We start from the raw sequence: 24,687 nt of genomic DNA, 5'->3' as shown, positions 1-24,687 counted from the left end.
AAAGGGACAGACTGTGACAGCAAGGTCACCAAAGAGAAAAACATCACCAAGGGGAAGGAGTGAGGGGTGACTGTGTGCGCCGGGCCACACACTTATCTGAGGTCAGGCCATAGACATGGAAGGTGCAAGGGAGGCACAGAGGGAGACAGAGGCTCTTGGTGCCCGTCCTCATCGGGGCTGTCATTAGTGTTTTGGAAAGCACCCTGGTCTGGGACATCCACAGCTCCGAGGCCATGGCCAAGTCACCTCCACCCTCCAGACCTCATTTTCTCTATGGTGCAATGAGAAGGGCCAACTAGGCAGCTTCTAAGGCACCTTCTGGTTCTAATATCCCTCGTCTAGGCAGGCTGGCCACTGGATGGAACACTGAACTAGGCAGCACGGTGACAGGGGAAAGGTCCTGGGGGCCAGTGGAAAGTGGCCAAGGAAAAGTCTCTTCTAGACCAAAGACTCCAGTACGAGGCTCACCAGCCACTGCAGTCACATGGTCACTCACCACCGGGGTCTTGGGAAGAACAAGACTCAATACAGAAGCCAAGAAGGGGCTTCCCTGGTGGCGCAGTGGTTGAGAGTCCGCCTGCCGATGCAGGGGACACAGGTTCGTGCCCCGGTCTGGGAGAATCCCACATGCCCGTGGGGCAGCTGGGCCCATGAGCCATGGCCGCTGAGCCTGCACGTCTGGAGCCTGTGCTCCACAACGGGAGAGGCCATAACAGTGAGAGGCCCGCGTACCGCAAAAAAAAAAAAAAAAAAAAAATATATATATATATATATATATATATATATATATATATATATATATATATATAGTAAAAGCCAAGAAGCAAGGACGTGGATGCAGGACGCCTGGGTTCAGTCACAGCAGTTCACACAGCATGTTGCAGAATAACGTGAACACCCCTCGACCTAGCAATCCCACTCCTCTACTTACACCCTACAGGAACTCACACCCATGCACAAGGAAACAGAACGAGAACGTGCATGCTAGCCTTGATCACAATTCCAGAAAACGGGACACCACTTAAATGTGGACCAATCGGACAGCTGATAAATAGTGGCAATACATTCACCCCGTGGAAAACCACCCAGCGGTGAAACAGACCAGGGGCACATTCGCAGCTTGTAAGTGTCTCACATAGTTATGCTCACTCACCTTCCAAGCACTCACAGCACGAGACTCTGTGCCGAGGCTGGTCTAGGCATGGGGGACACTTGATTGAACAAAATGGATGAAGTCCCTGCCCTAGTGGGTGGACAGAGAAAAGAAAGCACCACCCAGTAATACAGGTTGTGCAACAGACTACGTGGTGTCCTGCAGAGAAGCATGAGGGAAGGAAGAGCAGGTGCTATTTTATGCAGTGGCCAGGTAAGGCCACATCACGTACTGGTGATGTTTCTTATCTTAAGCTGGGTGGTGGATGCACACAGGTTCCTTTCTGTTACTCCTTATGCCTTTATCTGTTGGATATATTTCAAAATAATCTTAATTACAATTAAGACTGATAAGGGAAGTAATTAACAGATGAGTATATATTCTTCTACCTTAAACTTAAAGATATCCCATCCTCCTGACCCCGGCCATCTGTCCTCTCCCCCCACCTCTCCCTTCCTGCCTTTGGTGGTGCGAGCACAGACATGGCAGGCCACCGTTCCTGCCTTCCACCCCCAGAGAACCAAACCTCCCACACCCAGGGAGGCTAGTGTCTCTCAAGAAGGAGAGGCTCTCAAGGTCGAAAGCGATGCTCCCAGAATCCAGCCAAACCTCATAGCGCCTGCCAGTACCCAGCCCAGCAAGAAACCTCGTCAGAGACCTGACTTCCAATGTCGGACAACAGACTTTCACTCCAAATTACACGGCTTTTCAGGCTTTAGACTGCCTCAGTCTTCTTACATCTTTTAAATACATGGGATATGAAAGTACTCCCCCCAAACCCTATGTCTCATTAGTCCTTAATATTGAAAAGAAAGATCAGAAAGAAAGATACATTTATTCAGTGAAGGCCCTCTCCCCCGGAAAATATAAAGTGGCTGAAGTAGACCGCTCCCAAATCTTAACCATGAACAAACTGGAAAAAGGCATGGCCACTGCCTCACTGTCTCATAGCGGTCAGCTGAACAGGAAAAGAACAGACAAAATCACACGTCAAATTTTATCAGTCTGATAAGGAATTTGAATTTAAACCCATCTGTCCTTGAATGCTGCTGCATTTCCAGAACCACCACAGGAACTTCCAATCACCAAGATATTCAGAAGCAACATCAGAGCTGGCCTGAATATCACCGACAGCCACACCCACTTATAAAACTCCAAGTAAGAAAGCTGCCTCCAGACCCCCTCTTTATAGCAAATGATGGTGATGTTTGCTTGGGGTCAGAATCCCCTCTGGAAAGTCTGAGGAGCTAATTGTGATGGACGGCGTTCTGTCCAGCTGACACCAGCCCATTAAGTAGGGTAGTGAGGGTGTACGAAGCGAGGTGAATGGTGATTCGGCACAGCACACTGGCAACGCAAGCCGAGGTGGAAATAGGTGAGGTCATGTGTACCAGTCCAGGTTTCTAAAGGGACAGAAGCTATGCAATGAAGTCCATTTTTTCAGCACCCAAAACCTTCAAGCCATAGTCCGACAAATCAGCCGTGTTCGCTTTCAAGAAGTCCAGCTAACAAAGAAAGCCAGCGGCATTCAGCTGAGCCTCGCATGTAGTCCAGGCTCCACATACACTGAGCAAATGCAATCACTCACTACACCATTCTGCAATTGCCCTTTGCTTCTCTCAGCTGTGCCCTTTGCACAGGAAGAAGGGAAGTACGCGACAAAAAGGCCGACTTCGTTCTTGAGAAACACAGGGCTCTAGATCGGGAATGCAGAGCACTCTTTTCCCAGCAAAGCCTTCCAAATGCCCAAGACGGGGCTCATTTTCTCAGGTTCCCATCGTCTAACATGGCAGCCTGAATGCGACAAGCCAGGAACACCGAGGTTCCACCTAACTGCCCACGTGTGCGTGGACATGGCTTTGGCAATAATCACGTTCATCTCTTTTGGGTCTTTCCCTCTGCTTTTCTAGCTTTTGATTCTAAGACTTCTCTGCCTTATCCATGTTGCACGGATTTGTTCTCTCCCTGAGACCCTCTGGACAACAGTCACTCGTTGAGTCCTTTATTGAAAAGCGTTGCAAGCACCACGCTCTTTTTGAGCTGCCTGCTCAGAGTGGAACATGGAGGATCCAGGTGCAAATAAGAGTGTTTGGTCCATAAGAAGGACCCCACCTAGTCGGGGAGAAGGACAAGGGGACAAATGGTTACAAATATTCTGTGAGGTGGGAAGACCACATCCCAAGAGGGCTTTAGGGAGGGTCCCCCAAGAAGGCATCACGGGAAGGGTGTCAGTGGAAAGGTGTCACAAAGGGTAAAGAGAAATCCTGCAGTAAGACGAGGAGGAGGAGAAGAAGGGTCAGCGTGCACGAAAAGGTCAAGTACCCAGTAGATGCAGACACTTGCACGCAGCTCAACCTCACGTACCTCCCAACACAGAGCCAGAGTGGAGGCCATCTTACCCCCTTACCCCTTGTCAAGATCAATATTCATCTTCTCACTTCCACGGCCGTAAGCCACGCAAGTGAATGGGTCCCATGGCTGGAACATAGACTGTGGCCCAAAGGTGCTCATAATGGTGGCTTTCAAGAGACAGCACTGCACTCAGATGACAGAAGACCCAGAAGCTGACAGAGCCAGCAGGCTTGGGAAGCTCTTGTATGCCCACAATCCTTGCCGTCAGCAGCATAGGGAGAGAAAGCCCCAAACCACTGCCCCCTGCTGTGTCCTGTGACCAAGAAGCCTTCAAAGGCAAAGGGCAAAGAAGCACTAGCCATTGTTCAAGAAGTCCATCAAGTTACAAGACAGGCAGCACTGCTATCATCTCTCAAGGTTTGGCAGGTGAGAGGAATGCTCACAGGTACTTGCTGTACATTCTAAAGAAATCCCTTTTCATGAGAAATTAGACTTATTTCTCAATGCATGACTAGTCAGAAAACCTAATTTAGACCAGATGATTCAGATGACAATACGCCTCTGCCTTTTGACTTAAAGAGTCCAACAGCAACCACCCTGCTCAACGCTGACTGGGCACAGCTCCCCGGGGGAACAGCTGGAACGGTCTTACACGGGATCACGCTCCCAGGAGCCCTCTGCAGGTACCGAAGAGCATCAGCCATTGTTCCCACCCTCGGTGCCAAGGCGTCCAGATGAAGCCTCCACGGAATATCTGCTTATCCAAGCAGGTGGGGAACGAAGCGTGCTTCTTAGTAGGCCTGGAAGGTTCCTACTATCACAACTGTAATTTACAAAAAGGTCAGCCATTCTTGGTTCCAAGCACCATTCACATTAGAACTTCAACTGATATCAGAGGGATTTTGTAATCCACATGGAATTTAGAAACAAACCCTAACATTACATATTTCCTTTATTTTCAAGCCTGATAATGCCTAGAAACCTTAGTGCTGTGTTTTGCCTGCAAGAGAATGAATAATTGATTCAAGTACCACATTTCATGTTTTATGAAATTCCCATGAAACATGATACATTAAGCTGATTCTTTTTTTTAAAAAAAGCTGAATTTTGAAAAGCAAACATCTTGAATGACTGAGCAAAGAATAACTGAAAAACAGTTTTCTGTGTCTTTGAAATGGATTCTATAGGACTGAAGTACTTAAAATTTATCAACCACCTTTGGAAACATAATGCTGATGCAAGCAAAGTTGAGAGAAAAAACAGGATTTCAGGATTTTCATCCAAAATCCAACTTAATACAGTGTTTTTGTGTATATCCATCCTTACTTGATGGCTCCTATCCTCAGAGCACTGCCAAGTTCCTTGCGGTGAGGGGCCTCAGCTGGAGCCCTCCCCACCCCACCACTGCTGCTCTCTGCACAGGGCACGTGCCGGATGCGTGAACGTGTGAAGGAGCGAACGGTGTGGATGTGGAAGAAGATGAGCAAAAACCACTTCTGAAGACTTGCCCCGGAGCCCCTGTGCCCGGTCAACCATCTCTAATTCATGGGCAAGATGACCCATGTGATTGCTTTTACCAACTTCCCTTTTCTTCCTAAAACTCAGCCCAGGGACTTCCCTGGTGGCCCAGTGGCTAAGACTTCACATTCCCAATGCAGGGGGCCCGGGTTCGATCCTTGGTCAGGGAACTAAGATCCCGCACGCCGCAACGAAGATCCTGCGTGCCGCAACGAAGACCAGGTGCATCAGGTACCACAACGTTCACTGCAGCACTATTTCAATAGCCAGGACACGGAAGCAACCTAAGTGTCCATTGACAGATGAATGGATAAAGAAGATGTGGCACATGTATACAATGGAATATTAGCCATAAACAGAAACGAAACTGAGTTATTTGTAGTGAGGTGGATGGACCTAGAGTCTGGCATACAGAGTGATGTAAGTCAGAAAGAAAAACAAACACTGTATGCTAACATACATATACATGGACTCTAAAAAAAAAAAAAAAATGGTTCTGAAGAACCTAGGAGCAGGACAGGAATAAAGATGCAGACATAGAGAATGGACTTGAGGACACGCAGAGGGGGAAGGGTAAACTGGGACAAGTGAGAGAGTAGCACTGACATATATACACTACCAAATGTAAAACCGATAGCTAGTGGGAAGCAGCTGCATAGCACAGGGAGATCAGCTCGGTGCTTTGTGTCCACCTAGAGGGTTGGGACAGGGAGGGTAGGAGGGAGGGAGACGCAAGAGGGAGGGGATATGGGGATATATGTATATATATAGCTGATTCACTTTGTTATACAGCAGAAACTAACACATCATTGTAAAGCAATTATACTCCAATAAAGATGTTAAAGAAAAAACACTCATGTTTTTTTTTAACATGTAAAGATGTTAAAAATAATAATAATAAAAGACATGATGCAGCCAAATAAATAACTATTAAAAAAAAGAAAAATAATACTCAGCCCAATCTTTTTCAGACCTCCATGTCCTCTCCTGATGCTGGCATACTGGAAACACTGAACTTTCTCCTGGATCACCCTCTCCTTTAGTTGCCCATTGGTGTGCAGCACAGAGCCCTTTAACTGCACGGGCCTGGACTCCACCAGTAGTTGAGAGGTCCCAGGAGCAGCCAGCACCCTAGCGAGGGGTCTGAGGAAAGCGTGAGAGACGATGACTCCAGCAGCCGCAGGGCACCGTGGGGGGCTCAGCTGGAATGGGCGGCGGTCATGTGGTTGCCCGTAAGGCCCAAGAAGAAAATACAAAGTCCTTGTCCTCATGAAGCCTTCCCCTAATGGCTCCCCAAGACGTCGGCCTCTTGTGAGGTCACACGGTATTTTGTACCAATTTTAGCCCATCCAGATGGCTTTGTATGGCGATCGTTTGTATGTAACTGTATTCGCTTCCTTTTGCTATATAACAGCTTACCACACGCTTAGCAGCCTAAAACGACACATATTTATTATCTCACAATTTCCATGGGGCGGGAGTCCGGACACAGCTTAACTGGGTCCTCTGCTCAGGGTGTCTCAAGGCTGCAGTCAAGGTGTCATCTGGGGCTGTGGTCCCATCTGAGGCTTGGGCTTGCCTTCCAAGCTTATGTGGTTGCTGGCGGCATTAGTCTCCTTGCAGCTGTAGAACTCACGGCAACTTGCTTGTTCAAGGTCAACAGAATGAGCTTCCTTTTAACGGGTTCAAATTCAACTGATTTGGGACCTTAATTACACCTGTAAAACCCTTTCGCCTTTACCACATAATGCAACCTAATCACGGTTTGTGATGTTCACACATCCATCATAATCACAGGTCTTGTCCACACTCAAGGGGAGAGGATTATACAGGGCACAGACCGGGGGAAGGAATCTTTTGGGCCATCTTAGAACTCTGCCTTGACCACTGTATGCCCGTCATTTTCCCAACTAAATTTAAGCTCACTCTCCTTAGCACCTTATTCTTGGACTTAACAGCACAACCTGTAATTATTTAGTTCGTATCGTTCTCTGCTTCTCTATACTCAGGCCCCAAAGTGACTGACTCAGGTAAGGTAATCAGGTCACACTCACTGACGAATGAATGAACCAGCCCAACCCCATTTACTGAGGCCTCCAGCCAGAGACAAATTAGAGCCACAAACTAACCAAAAGCAACGAAATATAAAATTAGGAGGGGGTCAATCTTCTTGCAACCCTCCAGTTAAGACCTGGTGCAAAGGACAGGAAGAGCATCTGGAACGAAGGGTGTGGGGCAGCTAGGCGCACACAGGGAGAGAAACTATTTGGACGAGGGTGGTGGTATGGAGTGATGCCAGGGAAGTCAAGAAGGCAGCCAAGGAGGTGGCCCTGTCGTGGGCCTGTCCTCATAGCTCCCAACCCACTTCTCCAGCCCGGCCATGTTTAAGTAGTGAGTCCAACCCATGATGTTTCTGTGAGTCCTCTGAGCTCCCAGGCCTCAGGCTCTGGAGAAACAGCAAGGCCACCACTGTCCCCTGTGCTCCTGACCTCACCATGTACAGATGAATTCCTGGGTAGAAACCAACACTCCCCCTGCTAATCCTTCAAACTCTTGCAGATAAATTGGAATGCTGGCCCCGAAATGACTAAGGGCAGTTTATCTATCTATTCAATGACTTGGCTGGAATCTATGCCATGTAACCAGACGGTCTTCTTTGAAATTTTCTGGAAAAGGACAACATAGGCTTGGTGGTGGCCTAGGGAATCCTATAACAACTGCTACAGAACATGCAAAAGAGGGAGAGTCAAATGGCTCTGCTTCCATCCCTTCTGCTTTTTATGTTTTACTTAGAATCACAGAAATCTCAGAGCTGGAAGGGATCGATGAGGTCACCCAGTAGCACCCTACCCAACCCCAGCAGCCCTAACAGGTCATCAACCTAGGCTCTGGTGGAACATTTCCGATGCAAAGCAGTGTGTTCTGTGGTGGGAAAACTAATCGTCCCACACACCTGTCTGAAATCAAGTCAACAAACATTCCGAAAATGCCTAGTGTCCCCCAGAATAAGCAAATGCCATATTTGGTATCCTGCTCTCACTCCCCACGTCTCAAGCCGTTGACAGACATCACTAATCAGTCATGGCACTCTTTCTGCTGATGCTGGATGTGGCTTCAGAATCCTCAGCAGAATGCCCCAGAAAGTCACCACTGATCAGTTTACACTGGCAAGAGAAATCAACTCATCTTCCAACTCTCTTCTTGGAGCTCGTCTTCAGTCAAAAACCACTTTCCTGTAACTCCTACTCATTGCTCCTAATCTGCCTTTAAAAGCAACAATTTTGTCCCTTCCTCCAAAAACAACCCTTACTTATCTAACTACATCTAAACTTATTCCCTACTTAAACCCTTGCAGGATCAAGGCCAGCTCCAAGGACAGGGTCACCTGGGAGAGAAAGGAGTCTAGCTCTAATTCTGGGACGGTCAGGTGCCCTCATAGTGTGTCAGGAAACCCTAGAGCCAAGAAGGCACCAGGGGCAGAGATGAGTGTGTGCAGCGTGGGCCACGGAGCACTGTTCTGCCTGCGGGAACTGACTCCAGAAATGAGTCAGGCCAGCTTAGCACAGGAGTGGCTTTGGCAGAGCCTGGCTTTCAGGAGCTGGGGAAAGAAGAGGCAGGGGAAAGGAAGCAAGGGATAACGCGGTTGATGTAACAAGGGTACCAAAAACCAACTCAGAGGAAAACCCTCCAAATCACACTTCATCATTTAGCATATGACTGCTGTCCCCCCATTTCACATCTTCTGCACACTTACCCACAATCACTCAGAATACAAGACAGAGCTCTGTGTCATGTCTCTGGAGACTCTCCTTTCTCTCTCTCTCTCTTTCTTTCTCTCTCTCTCTTTTCTTTCTTTCTTTCTCTCTCTTTTCTTTCTTTCTTTCTTTCTTTCTTTCTTTCTTCCTTCCTTCCTTCCTTTCTTTCTTCATCAAATAGAGCTCTGTGTCATGTCTCTGGGGACTCTGCTTTCTCTCTCTCTCTCTCTTCTTTCTCTCTCTCTCTCTCTCTCTCTTCCTTTCTTTCTTCATCAAATAGACAGAGCTCTGTGTCATGTCTCTGGGGACTCCCTTTTCTCTCTCTCTCTCTCTCTTTCTTTCTCTCTTTCTCTCTCTCTCTCTCCTTCTTTCTTTCTTCATCAAATAGACAGAGCTCTGTGTCATGTCTCTGGGGACTCCTCTCTCTCTCTCTCTCTCTCTCTCTCTCTCTCTCTTTCTCTCTTTCTCTCTTTCTCCCTTCCCTTCCTTCCTTCCTTCCTCCCTCCCTCCCTCCCTCCCTCCCTCCTTCCTTTCTTTCTTTCTTTCTTTCTTTCTTTCTTTCTTTCTTTCTTTCTTTCTTTCTTCCTTCCTTCCTTTCTTTCTTTCTCTTTTCATCAAATATCTGTCAAAGATCTACATGACACCAAAGAGCAGGCTGGAGCTGGGGCCACAAAGTCTGTGAGTTCCTGACACCAAGGAACTCATAACATATCTATTTTGGTGGCAGGTACATAATTCCTTGAGAACCAAAACCAGTTATAAAGTATAACCCATTTTTGTGTGTATTTTATCTCAGGAAATCATGACAAATTTAAAATCAAGATATACACTGAATCTGAAAAAGAATATATATACACACATATATATAACTGAATCACTTTGCTGTACTCCTGAAACCAATACATTGTAAATTAACTATACTTAAATAAAGAAAATGGTAAAAATATCAAGATATTCACTATACTGATGACTGAACTAGTAAGCTTATCAAAAAGAAAAATTCAATAATTTGGCATTTTTTTCTAAGTACCAAAAACAAATCAACGTGTGCTGTAGTGCTTCCAAAACAAGAAGATCTGGTGAGCTAAAGCTTCAGATTAGCAAGTCCAGGCTCTGTCGAGTTCTTAGTACAAACCAGCAGCTTCCTCAAGCATTGTGAGTTCTCTTCCCTGCAGACATTCTATCATTCATCTACTCTCTCCTTCAGCTGCTTTTCACTGAGCTCCTAAAATGTGCCTGGCATCAAGGATGGGAACTGACACGAAAGCAGCCAAGTATGGTGCAGGGAATTAGCCTAGGGTCTCTGGCCTATAGTCTATACTCAACAAATATTTATTGTCAGTGAGGTGAGTGTCACGATCAGGGTATACACAATTGTAAAGCAATTATAGTCCAATAAAGATGTTAAAAAAAAAAAAAGATCAGGGTATGCAGAGAGCGCCAAGATACCAGAGGGGCAATGGAAGGTCTCCTGCAGAATACTGTATCCGAGCCTCATCCTACGGACAAGCAGGAAGCAAGGGATAAAGCGTGAACCAGGTGAGGAGGGGTGAGGCTGAGGCCAGGCAGAGAGCTGAACAGGTACACAAGGGTAGGACCAAGGTGGGCGCTACCCACGTGGGAGGGCCAGGACTTCATCTGAGGATGAGAGGAGCCACTAGCCGTGTACGCCAAGGACCAAGGAGAGAAGCTGGGCACTGTAGAAGGTCAACCGGGCAACAGGGGGCAAAATGGACCATGGAACGCAGGGTTGAAAGCAGAGAGACTAGTTAGGGGGCTAGGAGAGCAGATAAGGAAGGAAAAGAAATGATGGTCTGACCTCAGACTCTAAAACTGGGAATGAAAAGAGATGCAAGGACTTGAAAGCGGGTGAAGGGTAGAAGAGCCCAAATTTGATAGTTGATGATTACAGAGAGTGAGTGAGAGAGAGGGGTCTGGGAGGCCCCCAGTAGTACCCGAATATGATGGATGACTGTGCTCTTCATCCATATGCTGGATAGAGCCATGGGGTGCTGGCCGGGGGGTGAAGCTGTCGGGTTGGGGTTTGGACATGGTGCGCTGGGGACACCCAGGACGCGCCAGCTCCACAGATCTGAAGTGCTGCAGAGTGACCTGGGCTTGGGGACCTTGTGCACATCACTGGCTGGGGAAGTCACAGTGCCCAGAGAAAGAGCAGGAAACAACAATTGTGATTCAAGGTACACCTCGTCAGCAGTTCCTCTGGAAAAGTCCACTGAACAAGGAGAGAAGAATGGAGTGCAGAGGCACATCTTCGGTGTAAATAAAGTGGAAAAATTCCTGATGAACACAGAGCAACGAGATTCAGTCGCGGAAAATTCCACACGTAGGAATGGCCAAATAACACTGCTTTTCTTTTTTCCTTCTCATCTCATAATAAAGAAGAAGATGGGGGCTGCTAATGGAGAGGAAAATTCTGGAGAAATCTCTTTGGCTGAGACTATGACAGGGTGAAGTGCTCGAATGCACGACTGAACAAAATAGCAAGGGCTTTTAGGGGGTTTTTGGCGAGTGGGTTGGGTTTTTTTTTTTTACCTTGGTCTGCAAACTTGCCTGAATTTCCGGAGGGCTATGACTCTACATAGAACGCGAAGTGAATTTTAAAGAAGCATCTTAGCAATCCAGGAACAAGTCAAACTTAAATTATGATAATAATATTAAGTTAAACCATTCAGCTTTTCCATTTCTACGGTAAAAAAAAAAATGGTCATGGACTTCCCTGATGGTCCAGTGGTTGAGAATCCGCCTGCCAATGACACGGGTTCGAGCCCTGGTCCAGAAAGATCCCACAAGCCGCAGAGCAATGAAGCCCGCGCGCCTAGAGCCCGTGCTCCGCAACAAGAGAAGCCACCGCCATGAGAAGCCCGCGCACCGCAACGAAGAGTAGCCCCGACTGGCCACAACTAGAGAAAGCCCGCACATAGCAACGAAGACCCAACGTAACCAAAAATAAATTAAAAACAAATTTTTTTTTAAATGGTCACATATCAGCAATTTCACATGATTTGGCGTAATGATGCTCCAGGTTGGGGATAATGTTGACCAGGTAGACCTAGCCGTGTATCGCTTCACAAAGACTATCCTGTGAAGTGCTTCTGTTACTACTTAACAGAATTGAGCAGAATTAATCACTGATTTTTACTTCAGAAAAATTAAAACTTGAAAGAAAAGCCTCATTCGTTCTAAGGTAAACTTACCAAAATAAGTGTCATCTAATTATAGGGGAAAAATACCTTGCAAGGGAGTGAAGAGGAAAGCCAAAATCATGTTTAAAGCTGGAAGTACTCATCTAGAGTTAGATGTTAAAGGCAGATACACTGCTTGCTGTCCAATGTGGTGAGGGGCTCAGGGACATGCATGTTGCCTGCCTCACCTGTGCTCTAACCCAGCACCTGCCTCTCTCACCTGAGAACCCAGAGGAAAAACAAAGGGCACTTTGTCCCATCGAAGTTCAGGACCCGGCTCTGACCTTCCCTCGCTCCCTCACCCACCTGACCCCACGTTCCTGCACGCAGTGCTGAAGACTGAGGGCCTGGCAGGACCCAGAGCATAAGCAATGATGATTCTGATGAGTTTGCACTTCCAGAAAAGTAGCAGCACAGGCAGAAGCCTCCAAACCCCTTCTTACCAACCTACCCAAATGACCAATGAGAAGCACAAGTGAAGAAGAGATTCCACGAGCCCTGAGGCTGGGGTGACAACCACACACCACGGCCTTTGAGGAGTCCGTCCAGACACACCAGAGACTGCAGCTGGCCGTGGGGAATGGTGTGTCCAGCACCAGCTCCCTCTCCTGGGAGAAAGTCCTGGAGAAAAGCTGGGCAAGTCCACAGTATCCGATGGTCATGTGGGCCACGGGAAAGACATAAAGTACCCCAGCATGAGTCCATTTTTGGCCCCTGTGCCTGAACAGGCTGGGAGAGGAAAGACATAAGTGCAGCTCTAGACTCTTCTCTGACCCTGACACAGGGTGAGGACGGCAAGGGTGGCAAGAGGGGCCACAGATGGGACACTCAGAGCACTCGGGGTGACCCTTCTGTCACCACACACCACCAGCAGCGGCAGGAGTGACTCAGCCTCCCTCCCCAAGCAGGGCGGTCTGTGGCTTTCCTGCCCTGACCAAACCCCTCACAGCAGGTGTGTGGCTGGTTCAACCTGGAGGCCATGTCCCCAACAGCGTGCCAGTCTGTGAGCAGAAAGGTCAGGCCGAGGTGAGATACACCAGGGCACAGAGAACATTAGACACCAAACGCAGAGGTCTCAAAAACTACAGCGGAGAAGAAAAACAAATACACAAACAAACTGCGGAGACCACGTCCCACGGCTATGAGTGGCCCAGCTTCTCCAGCCATTCCCAGCCCACGTGCCACAGCTGGTGAATGCCCGGAACTGACAGACCAAGTCTCCAGCAGGCGTGCTACTCATCCAAGTCCCCAAAGGAAGAATTTCGCCATGCAAACACAGAGGAAGAGGAAGCTAACTCTCCCTCAGGGAAAAGGACCTCACCCATGAGCCTGACTGACTTAACCAAGCGGTTGCCACAACTGAGGAACCCAGGCCCCAAGACACAGAGTGTCCCCTGACTGAAACAAAACGGGAGGGCAAGAGAGACCTTTCTTAGATGACATTCCCAAACCAAGTTTACAAAAGAAACAGGAAAAAGACCCAAGAGAATCCTTTCATCCTTTCATGTGGTAAATACCAGACCTAATTCAAAAATGAATAAGAAAAACAAAATACAAACACACCTGGGGGGATATGCATAAAATTCTGTAACAAACAAGAAGGAAATGGACATCGCACACACGAGTTAGATGGAGAACTTGCAAAGGATTTGTCCCGGGCCATGAAAGAGCATGGCCGCAACAGTTTTGAATTTTTAAATAAGGATGTCAATTCTTCCCAAATTAATGGACAAAATTAACACAATGACAACTAAAATTTACAAGCCACTTTATAAAAATGACTATAAAATTGGTCCGTAGGAATAAGTGCACCCTAATGACCAGGAATGACAAAGATTACCAAGAAATGATCACCCCCGGCCTGGGGTAGATAAGCAGAAATGGAGGTCACTGGTGGAAACATAAACTCACACATCCCTAGAGGGCAATTATTCAAGCAAAAGCAACACAAAAATGTACAAACCTTTGAACCCAACAACTCTAAGCAACAGATATTTACTTCTCACAGTTCTGGAGGCTGAATGTCCAAGCTCAAACTGTCCACAGAGCTGGTTTCTCCTGAGGCCTCTCTCCTTGACTTGTAGATGGCCGTCTTCTCCCCCTGGACAGATCTGTGTCTCAATCTCTTCTTCTTATAAGGATACCAGTCATATTGGATCAGGGCCCAATGATCTCATTTTAACCTAATTACCTCTTTAAAGGCTCTATCTTCAAATGCAGTCATGTTCTGAGGTATTGGGGGGTCCGATGTCAACATATGAATTTGAGGGGTGCATAATTCAGCCCATTACAGGTACTGCATTAATATCATTGATTATTATTGATAACAACTGTCATACCTACAATTCAGTCTTTTACTTAGACCTTTCTATGAGCTCTTTAAGCTTCACAACACTCCTATAAAGAAGGTATTATCTCCCTTTTACAGGTGAGGGAGCAGCGGTTTAAAGAAGTTACAGAATTGTGCCAAGGTCTAGGAGCCATCACAAAGCCAGCTGCCAAGGTCCACTGCTCCCTTCCAGGAGACGAGGTTGCAACATATGTACAGGACACTTCATTTCTGTAAAAGGCATGTGCAAAGCAAGTATGTACATGGGTGGGTAGAATATGGTCTTCGTTTTGTGGGATTATGGGTGATTTTCATGTTTTTCCTTTTTATGCTGTTTTTCAGACAACTGTGTGCTCACAAATTATACAATAAAAAGTTATAAAAGCTATTTCTGTTTTAAGAAAAATATCTACATCACTCAGTTTTTACAAAGTTTTCTTGTCAGCCATGTCCATCTTTGGCCACCTTTACGTCACTGGCCTTGATGCTCTGACACTCTCATCTCTGCAGGTTCAATTTGGCCCAATGGGTTGCTAATTTGTGCCAGCCAACATGACTCCTCACTGAAAACGGCCCCTGTCACATTGACTGACCAAGAGGAGAAACATCAAGTGAAGGAAGATTCTGCCCTTGACACTGGTCTCAACTTCCCCCTCCCCGGGGGGCTGGGGACAAACACTACTAGGACACTTGGGCTGCCGTGCCATCCACACAACTGGCCACGTGGCCACCATGATTGATTCCTGAAGTCTTGACCCGGCAAGAGGTAAGAAAGAGGAAGTTCCCTCCGAGACAGTCCGGTGCACCTCAGGACTAGGGTAAGGGGGTGGAGGAGAGTCAGGCCAGGCTGGAGGGTAGAAAACACAGTATCCAAGAGATGCTTGATTCAGGAAGTAAGCAGCTCTCCCCCTCCTGTGCTCATCTCCTCACCTTGGTGCCAGTTTGGGCCCCTCCCTCCCCTCCCCATCTATAGTCTGAACCCACCCTCTGCTCTCCTCTTTTGCTCTGAAATGTCAAAAGATAAACTTTTAAGTTTTCCTGGGATGGAGGATGTTAGTTTAATCATCATTTGATTACCATCTGATCACTTTGTATCACTGCCTAGTTTCTGGTGCTGTAGATGCCAACAAAAGCTATCTGACCACAAGCCCTGATCCTCATTAACAGACCCCCTAATACACAAGGCATTTCCCCCCTATAAGTTTAAGTGATATTTGGCAAGGCGCTGAAATTCTCTGGTTCCGGTTTTTCCAAGGAGACCTGAAGTCTGGATTTTTTTATGTCAAATCTCCCAATTTTTAAATGTTGACAACCATTAAAACGTTTTTAAAAACCACAGAAGCAAACAAAATATCTGCAGTTTTCTCCTAAAATGCAAGGGTTGAGCTAAAGGAGCTCTAAGATCTTATCCAGCTCTGATGATGACTAAGGTGCTTTAGGATTAATGGGTACTTTGCTTTAGGTGAAATAATCAAATCTAATTTTTCCATGTAAAACTAGCCCTTAAGAGGCAGCTTCCCTGGAGGTACAGCCAGAAAAGGCAACTGGTCTCACTGATCCTACTTATCTCTTTCTCTTTTCTTCCCCAAAGCAGATCACCTATATGCAATTTCTAAACACGTAAGACGTTTTCGATACAGCATATAGTGGTTCAGAGGCAGCACCTCCCAGGGAGCTTCTCCGGGGCAGAGCTGCATCCTGGTTTTATCGGCTCATTCCCAGGGACTGACAGGGCCCATCGTGAAGGCTCAGCATGTGTGCGGAAAGTTTAAGTTCCCAGGAATATAGCTCTCAAGGTCCTACTTCAATAAGAATAATTGTGAGATATAAAATTCCACTATCGATATATATTAAATACTGGTGATCACACACACACAAACCCTTGAGAGCATTAGCTATAGCCATCCAAAAATAATGTCGGATAAATATTATTTCTACATGTGGTGCATTTAAGACCTCTTCCCAGCAGCCGGCTCACATTTTTGGAGAGCGCTAGGCTACACCATAACTCAAAACCTATCTTTACCTCTCAGCAGATACATCCTCAACACAGAGCAACAGATTCCTGGGCCTTAAAAAAAACAGCTGACAGAGGGCTGAGTGCAAAAATAAAGATAATTTAAACGAGTCCTAAAAGCAGATGTGGAAAGGACTGGGTCCTCCAAATGCTCTTGTTTCCTTTGCATCCGGGGGCCTCACACATGGTCACATAGAAACTGAGGAAACTTCATGAAGGGCATGCTCCTCCACAGCACTGTGACAACTGGCCCACCTTACGGCTTGTAAGAGAGTTTTTCAACGCGGTCTGGACCCAGTTTTGAGGCTCTGCTTAGAAGTCAGTCAGTCCCCTTCTCCAGCAGCCCAAGCCCACTCTCCCAACCCGCAGGCATGTGGGCTTCTCACACGCCAGAGCCCCGGGGCCCACTGACATAATGCAAACTGGCCAATCCTAAACCTGCTCACCCCGCCTTGTGTGGAAACCACAACAGAGGTGCCTGCCCTCGCCCTCCACTCTGCTTCCCCCGAGTGGCCCAGAGCGGGCATGATGTTTTCTCCCCGGGGAACGGTGAGTTACAAAACTAAAAACCTCCTCCCAGTTTCTCTCTCTTGATCTGCAACAGGCCTCACCATCCTTCACCCAAGGTAATTTGGTTAAAATGAGGTGGGACAAAGAGGCAATTCAAAGGTTGTCCTTGATTGTAAATGTCTGGTGGCTGCCGGCAGCTGATCACAACCTGAAAAAGCCTACGTGCCTTCAAGGTCAGGAAGGGGTAACTCAACATGTGGGCTGGGGAAAAAACCGATAGTTTCCTTGTATCAAAACACAAAGGTCACAGCCTAAGAAATCTGTCCTTTACATCCCTCAGAAGTACACTTTCCTGGCACGGGCTTCAGTCAGATACGTCCAGATGTGCTGACGTGTGTGCACACAATGCCCTGGTTACCCCGAGTCTTCTGAGACTCAGCGGAAGTGGGGTGGGCGTGCAAAGGCCCCTCGGCTGCATGGAAAGCAGGACATCTTGTAATAACCTGAAAGGGAGGGAGTACCCGCTCGTTTCCCAGGTAACAGATGGTAGCCGTCTGGCCTCCATTAAATAGACATCACTGGAAAATCAAAATCAGAAGGCAAGGCCTTGGTGGTGGCAATGGAAGCTCAGAGGCTAGGAAGGGTCTTACCTCGGTGGCATTTTCTTCAGGGACAGAGAAGCAGCAGGTGGCTGGCAGGGTTCTCCCTTGGCTGTGCTTGGGAGTTCTGATTCTCAAGCATTCGTTAACTGCTTTCGGTGCCTTTCCAGGGCAGATCAGAACACCGCAGATTAATAAACCACTGCACACACTGGGGCGGAGAGCCTAGCTGAAGCATCTGTGTCAACACCATCTTTCATTACCGCCAAGTACCACTGACACAACTCACCATTTGGGACCTTGCAGAACCATTGGGTTTACCCTGCCCCTATACGATGATGCACTCAGTGGCAGGGAGGCCCTCTCTCCCTCCAGCCAGACCACCACGGGGCTGCTTACTGGAAGGCTTTCTCCGCTGGGCTGAGTTTTTCCTTCCCAAGTCCCTCTATGTGGCACGCACGAGTAACCTGCAGGCACAAAGGCAGGCCTTTCTCTCTTGCCACGTCCCCTTGGAGTCCAGGAAGCCAAACACCCACTGTGCCAGCCTCCCTAGCAGCTACAGGCGGCCATGCAACCCAGTTCTAATCCATGGGAGGTCTGCAGGGGGCTCCTGATGAGAATTTTGCTTTCCTGATAAGGCGGGGCTGACCACCGCTGGCAGAGCCACCCTCCTCGCCACAGACTTGAATGCAGATGAACCAAGATGCTCACACTGATGATGGCTCTATAAAAACGCACATATAGGGCTTCCCTGGTGGCGCAGTGGTTGGGAGTCCGCCTGCCGCTGCAGGGGACGCGGGTTCGTGCCCCGATATGGGAGGATCCCACGTGCCACGGAGCGGCTGGGCCCGTGGGCCATGGCCGCTGGGTCTGCGCGTCCAGAGCCTGTGCTCTGTGGCAGGAAAGGCCACGGTGGTGAGAGGCCCGCATACTGCAAAAAAAAAAAAAAAAAAACGCACATATACACTCCTAGGTAAGGGTCAGAAGAATAAAGATAAACATGTAGATGGTTATTAGTTCCATACAGGTGTGTGTAGGTCTGTGCATTCCTACCAGCACCCACTGGGGAAGACTTTTTTTTTTTAAGTTAAAATGATGCATACTTTAAACCCCGCAAAAAATACGCTGTGAATTTGGACCCATTATTCAGAATTAGGCCATTTTAGGTGTATTTCTTTCCATGTGGTTCAACTTATAAGCATCCATGGAAAATAAAATAGAGGAATTGCTCCCACCCTTATTCCTGTGCCGTCCCCTCTTCCAGGTGTTGGGCCAGTGTGGATGGAAATGGAAGGATGAGAATCAAGGCTTATATGCATTTCTTCAGACACAGAAGGACAGCTGTATTCGGAGGCAACACAGCAGGACAAAGTTTATGGTTAATTTGGTACACGTGCCATGAAAGTTTCCATATAAATGTTTTAATCATACTGAGACTAGAAATCATAAAATTCATCCACAAAGCATCTCTGCTGACAGCTTATAATGAGGACCTACCACACACCCAGGGAAAGATGGAAGGTAGACAAAAGGAGGTGCCTCCCCAGCCTCACAAACACCGTGGAGCTGAGAAACTGAGGCTGAGGGACCCTCTCTCACACACACACTTGGCATTTATCAAAATGAACAGAAACAATTAACACTGACTTAAAAATACGTCCCCCCCCAATTTTTTTAATGAGCCGTCAGTTTTCCCTTTTGCTTTTGCCCTTGTTGCAGTGGCTCTCCAGGAGCAGAGAAAATGGGGAAGGATTCAGAGAGTTCGAGGTGCTGGGTCACAACTCAGAACGTAAGGAACCTTCTCAGGGTAAAACACAACAGGACACTGCAGGAGACTGTTTCGTTTTGCCTGCCTCATTCAACTCTAACCAAGGACATTTGATATTAAATCACACGTTTCGTGTATTTTTCCTTCATCCAAGGGAAAGAAAAGGAGGTATTTCTTTTTCCTTATATGAACACGGAGTTGTAGAGTTACAGGCATAGATGCAGAAGGGGGAACAGAACCTTGATCAGTCATGATGTGCCCCAGTGCCTGGCCACGGTCCTTGCTCGACTTCACCCTAGAGGAAGTGATTTTTTAGGCAAACACTCAACCTCTTTGAGACTCAGATTTTTCAACTGCAAAATGAAGATAATATTGAACTATATTAAATTTTTCATTTGGTAAGTCAAAACTGTTGATAACAGCTATGTCATATGGTCCAACCTAATAATTCCTGCCCTGCCTATTCACAGATTTTACGGAATCAAATAAAATTATTTATAGGAAGGTGCACAAAAATACTCGAACTCTGAAAAGAGCATTAACTTTATGAACTGGAACGGTAATCAGTGCTTCAAACACCACACACGCACCACTTTGTAAAAAATGAAATTACGGAGGTAGCTTTCAGCATCCTTCTTTAAAATGCAAATTCTGGGCCCACCCCAGACCTACCAAGTCAGAAACAGGAGGACCTGGTGAGGAATGTGCGCTTCCTACAGGAACTCCCAGTGATAAGCCAAGTCGGTGACCATATTTTTCCCAGGAAATAACTGGCCTCTTCGGTTTTGAGGGGCTTTCTGTTCAAATGCAGGCCTTACCCAAGCCCATTTGGTGTGCACCTTTCCTCACCAAATAAAGGAGATTATAAAGAACCTAGTGTGCAGAATATTCTTTTCTTAATAACTGGGAAGAGGGCTTCCCTGGTGGCGCAGTGGTTGAGAGTCCGCCTGCCGATGCAGGGGACACGGGTTCGTGTCCCGGTCCGGGAAGATCCCACATGCTGCGGAGCGGCTGGGCCCGTGAGCCATGGCCGCTGAGCCTGCATGTCCGGATCCGTGCTCCGCAACGGGAGAGGCCACAACAGTGAGAGGTCCGCGTACCACAAAAAAAATAAAAATAAAAAAATTTAAAAAAATAACTGGGAAGAGACTACAAGTAAAGTCAGTAAAATGAACTCAGTCACTGATTAGTTACGAGGAATCGATAAAACCTGAAGGGGTCTTCTTTTGCTACAGGATGTCTTCATCTCCTTACTCCGTAACCAAATCTTTCAAAAAGTTCTCAGTATCGAAGTTCCTGGAGGTGATCCCAGACCCTCCTTGCAGCAGGGGCTGGGCCGCCCCATGCCCGGCGTCACTTACCCCTCAGAATGTAGTTCTGATAGTTCTGATCTGCCTCAGCTCCCACCTTGATCAAACACGTCAGACCTTCAGCCACTACAAATTCATGCACCAAATCCTTGTCATCCTGGCAGGAAACAGGGAAAGAGAGAGAGAGAGAGAGAAAAAAAAAAGACTTCAAATACTGTCCCGGTCCATCCTCCATCCAGGCTGTTCTGTGAAAACTATGTACAAGCCTTTGACGCCAGACCGCGACCTCTGAAGATTGTTCTGCTCTATTCAAATGAGGCATCTTAACTGTTGCCAGAGGAATTTTACAGCCAGTCTTCACATCGTTGTTTGCCAAAGACCAATTATTGCCTTCTGGGCAATCTAATAAAGATAAGGCAAATGAATCCCCCGACTGTCAGGAATACTTAGAGTGATCTGTTTTTCATTCTTTAGAAATCACCAGGCTCCGTATCCCCACAGGTCCCAAGGGACCAGCCACATGAAGCCTGCTGGGTTTCAACACAGGAAACACTGGGCTGCAGCACAGACCATCGTGTAAAGGATTCAAAGCGACTCGTGTGTTTCAAAAGACGGTCCCTAAAGACGGTTACGAGCGTCTTGCAAATGGTATCTGAGAAAGTAGGGGAGCAGTTTCTCCACCTCCCAAGTCGTGCAGCTTGCAGGACAAGCAAGGAGGCAGAGCACAGAACCGGCCGTGTGTCTGGACCAGCAGCTACACTGTCGCTCAGAAGAGCCACGGCGGTCAGCCTGATGACCGGATCACAGAAGGCAAGACCTGGAAGGAACCGCAGGAGTCATCTAATCTGGTGGTTCTCCAAGAGAGGTCTCCAGACCCACAAGCACCTAAGCATCACCTGGAAACTTGTTAGAAGTGCAAAATACCCAGCCCCACCCTGACTTACTGGATAGGAAACTCCACTGTGGAGCCCGGCAACCTGTGCTTAAAAAGCCCTGCAGGGGATTCAGAGGTGCTCAGATCCTTCTCACCTCTGACTCCCTCACATCAGGATCATCTGCAGAACTTAAAAAAGGGACAGGAAGCAGGTCCCTGCCCAGATGGGTTTAATCCGAATTTCTGGGGTGGGGCCCAGGCTCTGCTATTAAATTCCCAAGGAAATCCTAAAGGGCAGCCAGTTCAAGAACCACTGATCTAATCCTACCTTCCCTTTACAGATGAAGATGCACGAGGGGCAAAACTTTGGCCAAGATGACCTAACTATGGTCCAGCCAGCCCCCAAATCCAGTCCTTTGCCTGGAGTACCAAGTTCCATGGAGCTCTATAAGAGGGATTTTTCCACTACTGTTTCAGGAGATTTCCTCAATTGGACACTGCCTTGTCTCAAACACAGCTAGGATACATTCATCTTCAATTATAACAACAGAGCAAAAATAAAAAACCTCAGTGATGTAAACAGTAGAAAGCTTAATGGAATAATGGAAGGTTATTACTATAGGAATGGTCAGCAACCATGGTTTACCTCCAAGAAAGAAAAAATAATTTAGACAAACTGGTATAATTCTCCCATCTCCACATTGAAATCAGCCCCTCATTTTAATTTTATGGCATTTTCCAATTATATGGAAGGAGGATGTGAGGTAACGGGGAGGTGGGGAGAGGGAAGCAGGGGGCAGGCCAGGCGAATGCTCCCTTTGAACCAAGAACACACTCAACATTCAGAGGGCACTGGGGGGAGGGGGGAGCACTGCTGTGCCCCGAAGGTAATGAAAGACAGCTGTGTTAACTCAGACTTTAAGATAATCATGGCGTTGGAAGCAAGAGAAAATGGGACAGTATCATGAGTTTTTGGAAAATTACTTTACACTCATATGTATAAAGGAAATAAAAATAATTCTCCCTCCATCCATATTCTTTTCCACCAGCATATGTGAAAAGTGAACATTTAGATGAGCTCATGTCTAGTCAGAAAGTTTTTCCAAGCATGTAACAAATGTTTATTACTTTAAAACTAGATTCACACATGACTTCATGGTAAAAAAGTGAGAACAAGCTCTCAAGAAACCACTCAAGCTAATCACTAATATTAATATAGCAGAGAGCTGACTGTCTGGAAAAGGCACTTGGAAAAAAACACTGGACAGTGTTTATAAAAATAATTCAGAACCCTAACTAATATTTATGCACATATGTAGATAAAGTATTTAGAAAATAAAAGTGTACGAATGATTAATGTAGAAAATATCTTCCAAATTGGCAACGCAGAAGATTTTGAACACACATCTTGAAGTACACAGGCATTAATAAATGATTTTTAAAACACTGGTTTCTAACTAGAGTGAAGTCAACATGTTAACACTAACTGATATGAGATTATCCTTGAATTTCAGAATTCTCTATAATAGCCATATTTTAACCTGTGATCATTTTTTTAGAATGCCTATTAGTCAAGGAATATTCAACTCAATCCAAATGACCAATGGTTCTGTTTTTACATCCTTACACTCTAGTTCCAAAAAGAACCTCCACATCCAGAAAACATAAGACATGATGGAGGTGCAGACCGGTGAGTGTGGGAGAAGGTGATCTAAGCCCCAGACAGCCTGCAGCCTGTGGAATCCACCCAATACCCAAAGCAACCCTGCCCTGTGTGTTAGAGCTGTTTTGTGCACAGGCCTGTGGTCTTCCAAACAGATTAAACTTTTGGTAGCAAATGGCTTCTTCCTTGCCTACATAATGCCAACGAAGGCTGCTCAAGAATATTTGTTTGCTGAATAAGTGGTGGAAACAGCATCCCTGAGAATTCAGAGAGACAACACAACAGAACAAGCATGGTGAGAGGATGTGAAACAAGCCCGACATGTGTTTATCTTTTAACTTTGTCACCATGGAAAACTTGAAACATATACAAAAGAAGACAGAATAATTTAGTGAACCCCAGGTGCCAATCAACTCATATCAATCCTGCTCCATCTATCACCCTACCCTGTCTGCTGCCATATTAATTTGAAGCAAATCCCAGACATCATATCATTTAACCCATAAATATTCCAATATGTACCTCCAAAGGACAGAAAGTCTTTTCAAAATTATGTACTCATAATAAAAAATTAATACTTTCTTAATATTATCAAATGTCCAGTCGGTGACCAATTCCAACTGTCTCGAAAATAGTGTTTTAAATTTTGTAGTAGGATCCAAATAGGAGTCACATGTGGCAATTAGCTGATATAACTTTTAAATGTCTTTTAATTCATCTCTTTTTTTCCCTTCAAATTTGTGTGTTGGAGAAACTAGATCATTTGTCCTACAGAGTAGTCTATATTCTGGATTTTGCTGATTACATGCCTGCTGTGTGGTTTAACATGTGCCTCTGTCCTAGATCATTTGTAAATTGGTTACTGCATAGAAAGGCAGGATCCGATCCAGAGTTGATTTTGTTGGCTTGACCACATCCTCAACGGCAGTGCAAGTTTCCATGAGAAGGCATGTAATATCTGATTGTATCTCACTTCCATCACGTCAGCAGATCCTGATGCTTGATACCTAGATCCATTACTTCATTCAGGGTTGCAAAATTCTGACATTCTCATTGATACTCTCATTATATCACTCCTTCTTACTTGCTAGCTAGAATATTTTTGAAAGCGAAACTTCCTCTCAACTGAACTTTTGATTATCCTAAAGTTCATTCAGGAAAAAGTTAAGCTAAATGTCTGATTCTAAAATTTTACCCATTTTTCAAAATAACGTGCTGGTTCACCACCATCTTCCTTCCACTGGTGACCAATTCATTGTCATTCTTTAGTATTATTATGAACTCATCAATGCAGATTAACCTGATGTGTTTTAATCCACTGTAATTATCATCCTATTGATGCTTAATTGTCCATCTTCAGCCAGCCAGTGGGAGACCCTTCAACGTGCTCCCGAGTCCCTTTGGCAATAATCCTAGTAGCATTTGATAGCTACCTTGCTATCTGCATAATAATATGTTCCAGGTTTATTTTACTATTTATTTTATTCTGGTTTCCTACGCCAGACTTGGAGTCAGCTATTTCTCCAAGGAGCTCTGGTCCCTTTCTGTATTTTAAAACGGCAATCTCGGTGCCGGTGGTGCTTTTTGCTCATGGGTTCGCCATTGCTTCTAGTCCTCTTCAATAAACTTAGTGCTA

The 24,687-nt window shown here is 46.3% G+C and overlaps 1 protein-coding gene across 1 annotated transcript in view; it reads right to left on the bottom strand.

Moving 5' to 3' along the window:
• Nucleotides 1-24,687, bottom strand: part of FHOD3 (formin homology 2 domain containing 3) — a 493,214-nt gene that overhangs the window by 258,969 nt on the left and 209,558 nt on the right. The window contains exon 5 of the mRNA XM_060029530.1: nucleotides 20,566-20,671. Within this exon, the coding sequence (XP_059885513.1) occupies nucleotides 20,566-20,671 (106 nt within the window). The remainder of the gene's footprint in view (nucleotides 1-20,565; nucleotides 20,672-24,687) is intronic.

This window comes from Delphinus delphis, chromosome 13 (assembly GCF_949987515.2).
Source record: "Delphinus delphis chromosome 13, mDelDel1.2, whole genome shotgun sequence".
NCBI lineage: Eukaryota > Metazoa > Chordata > Mammalia > Artiodactyla > Delphinidae > Delphinus > Delphinus delphis.
The sequence above is the reverse complement of the archived record's forward strand: the minus strand, read 5'-3'. Positions and strand labels throughout refer to the sequence as shown.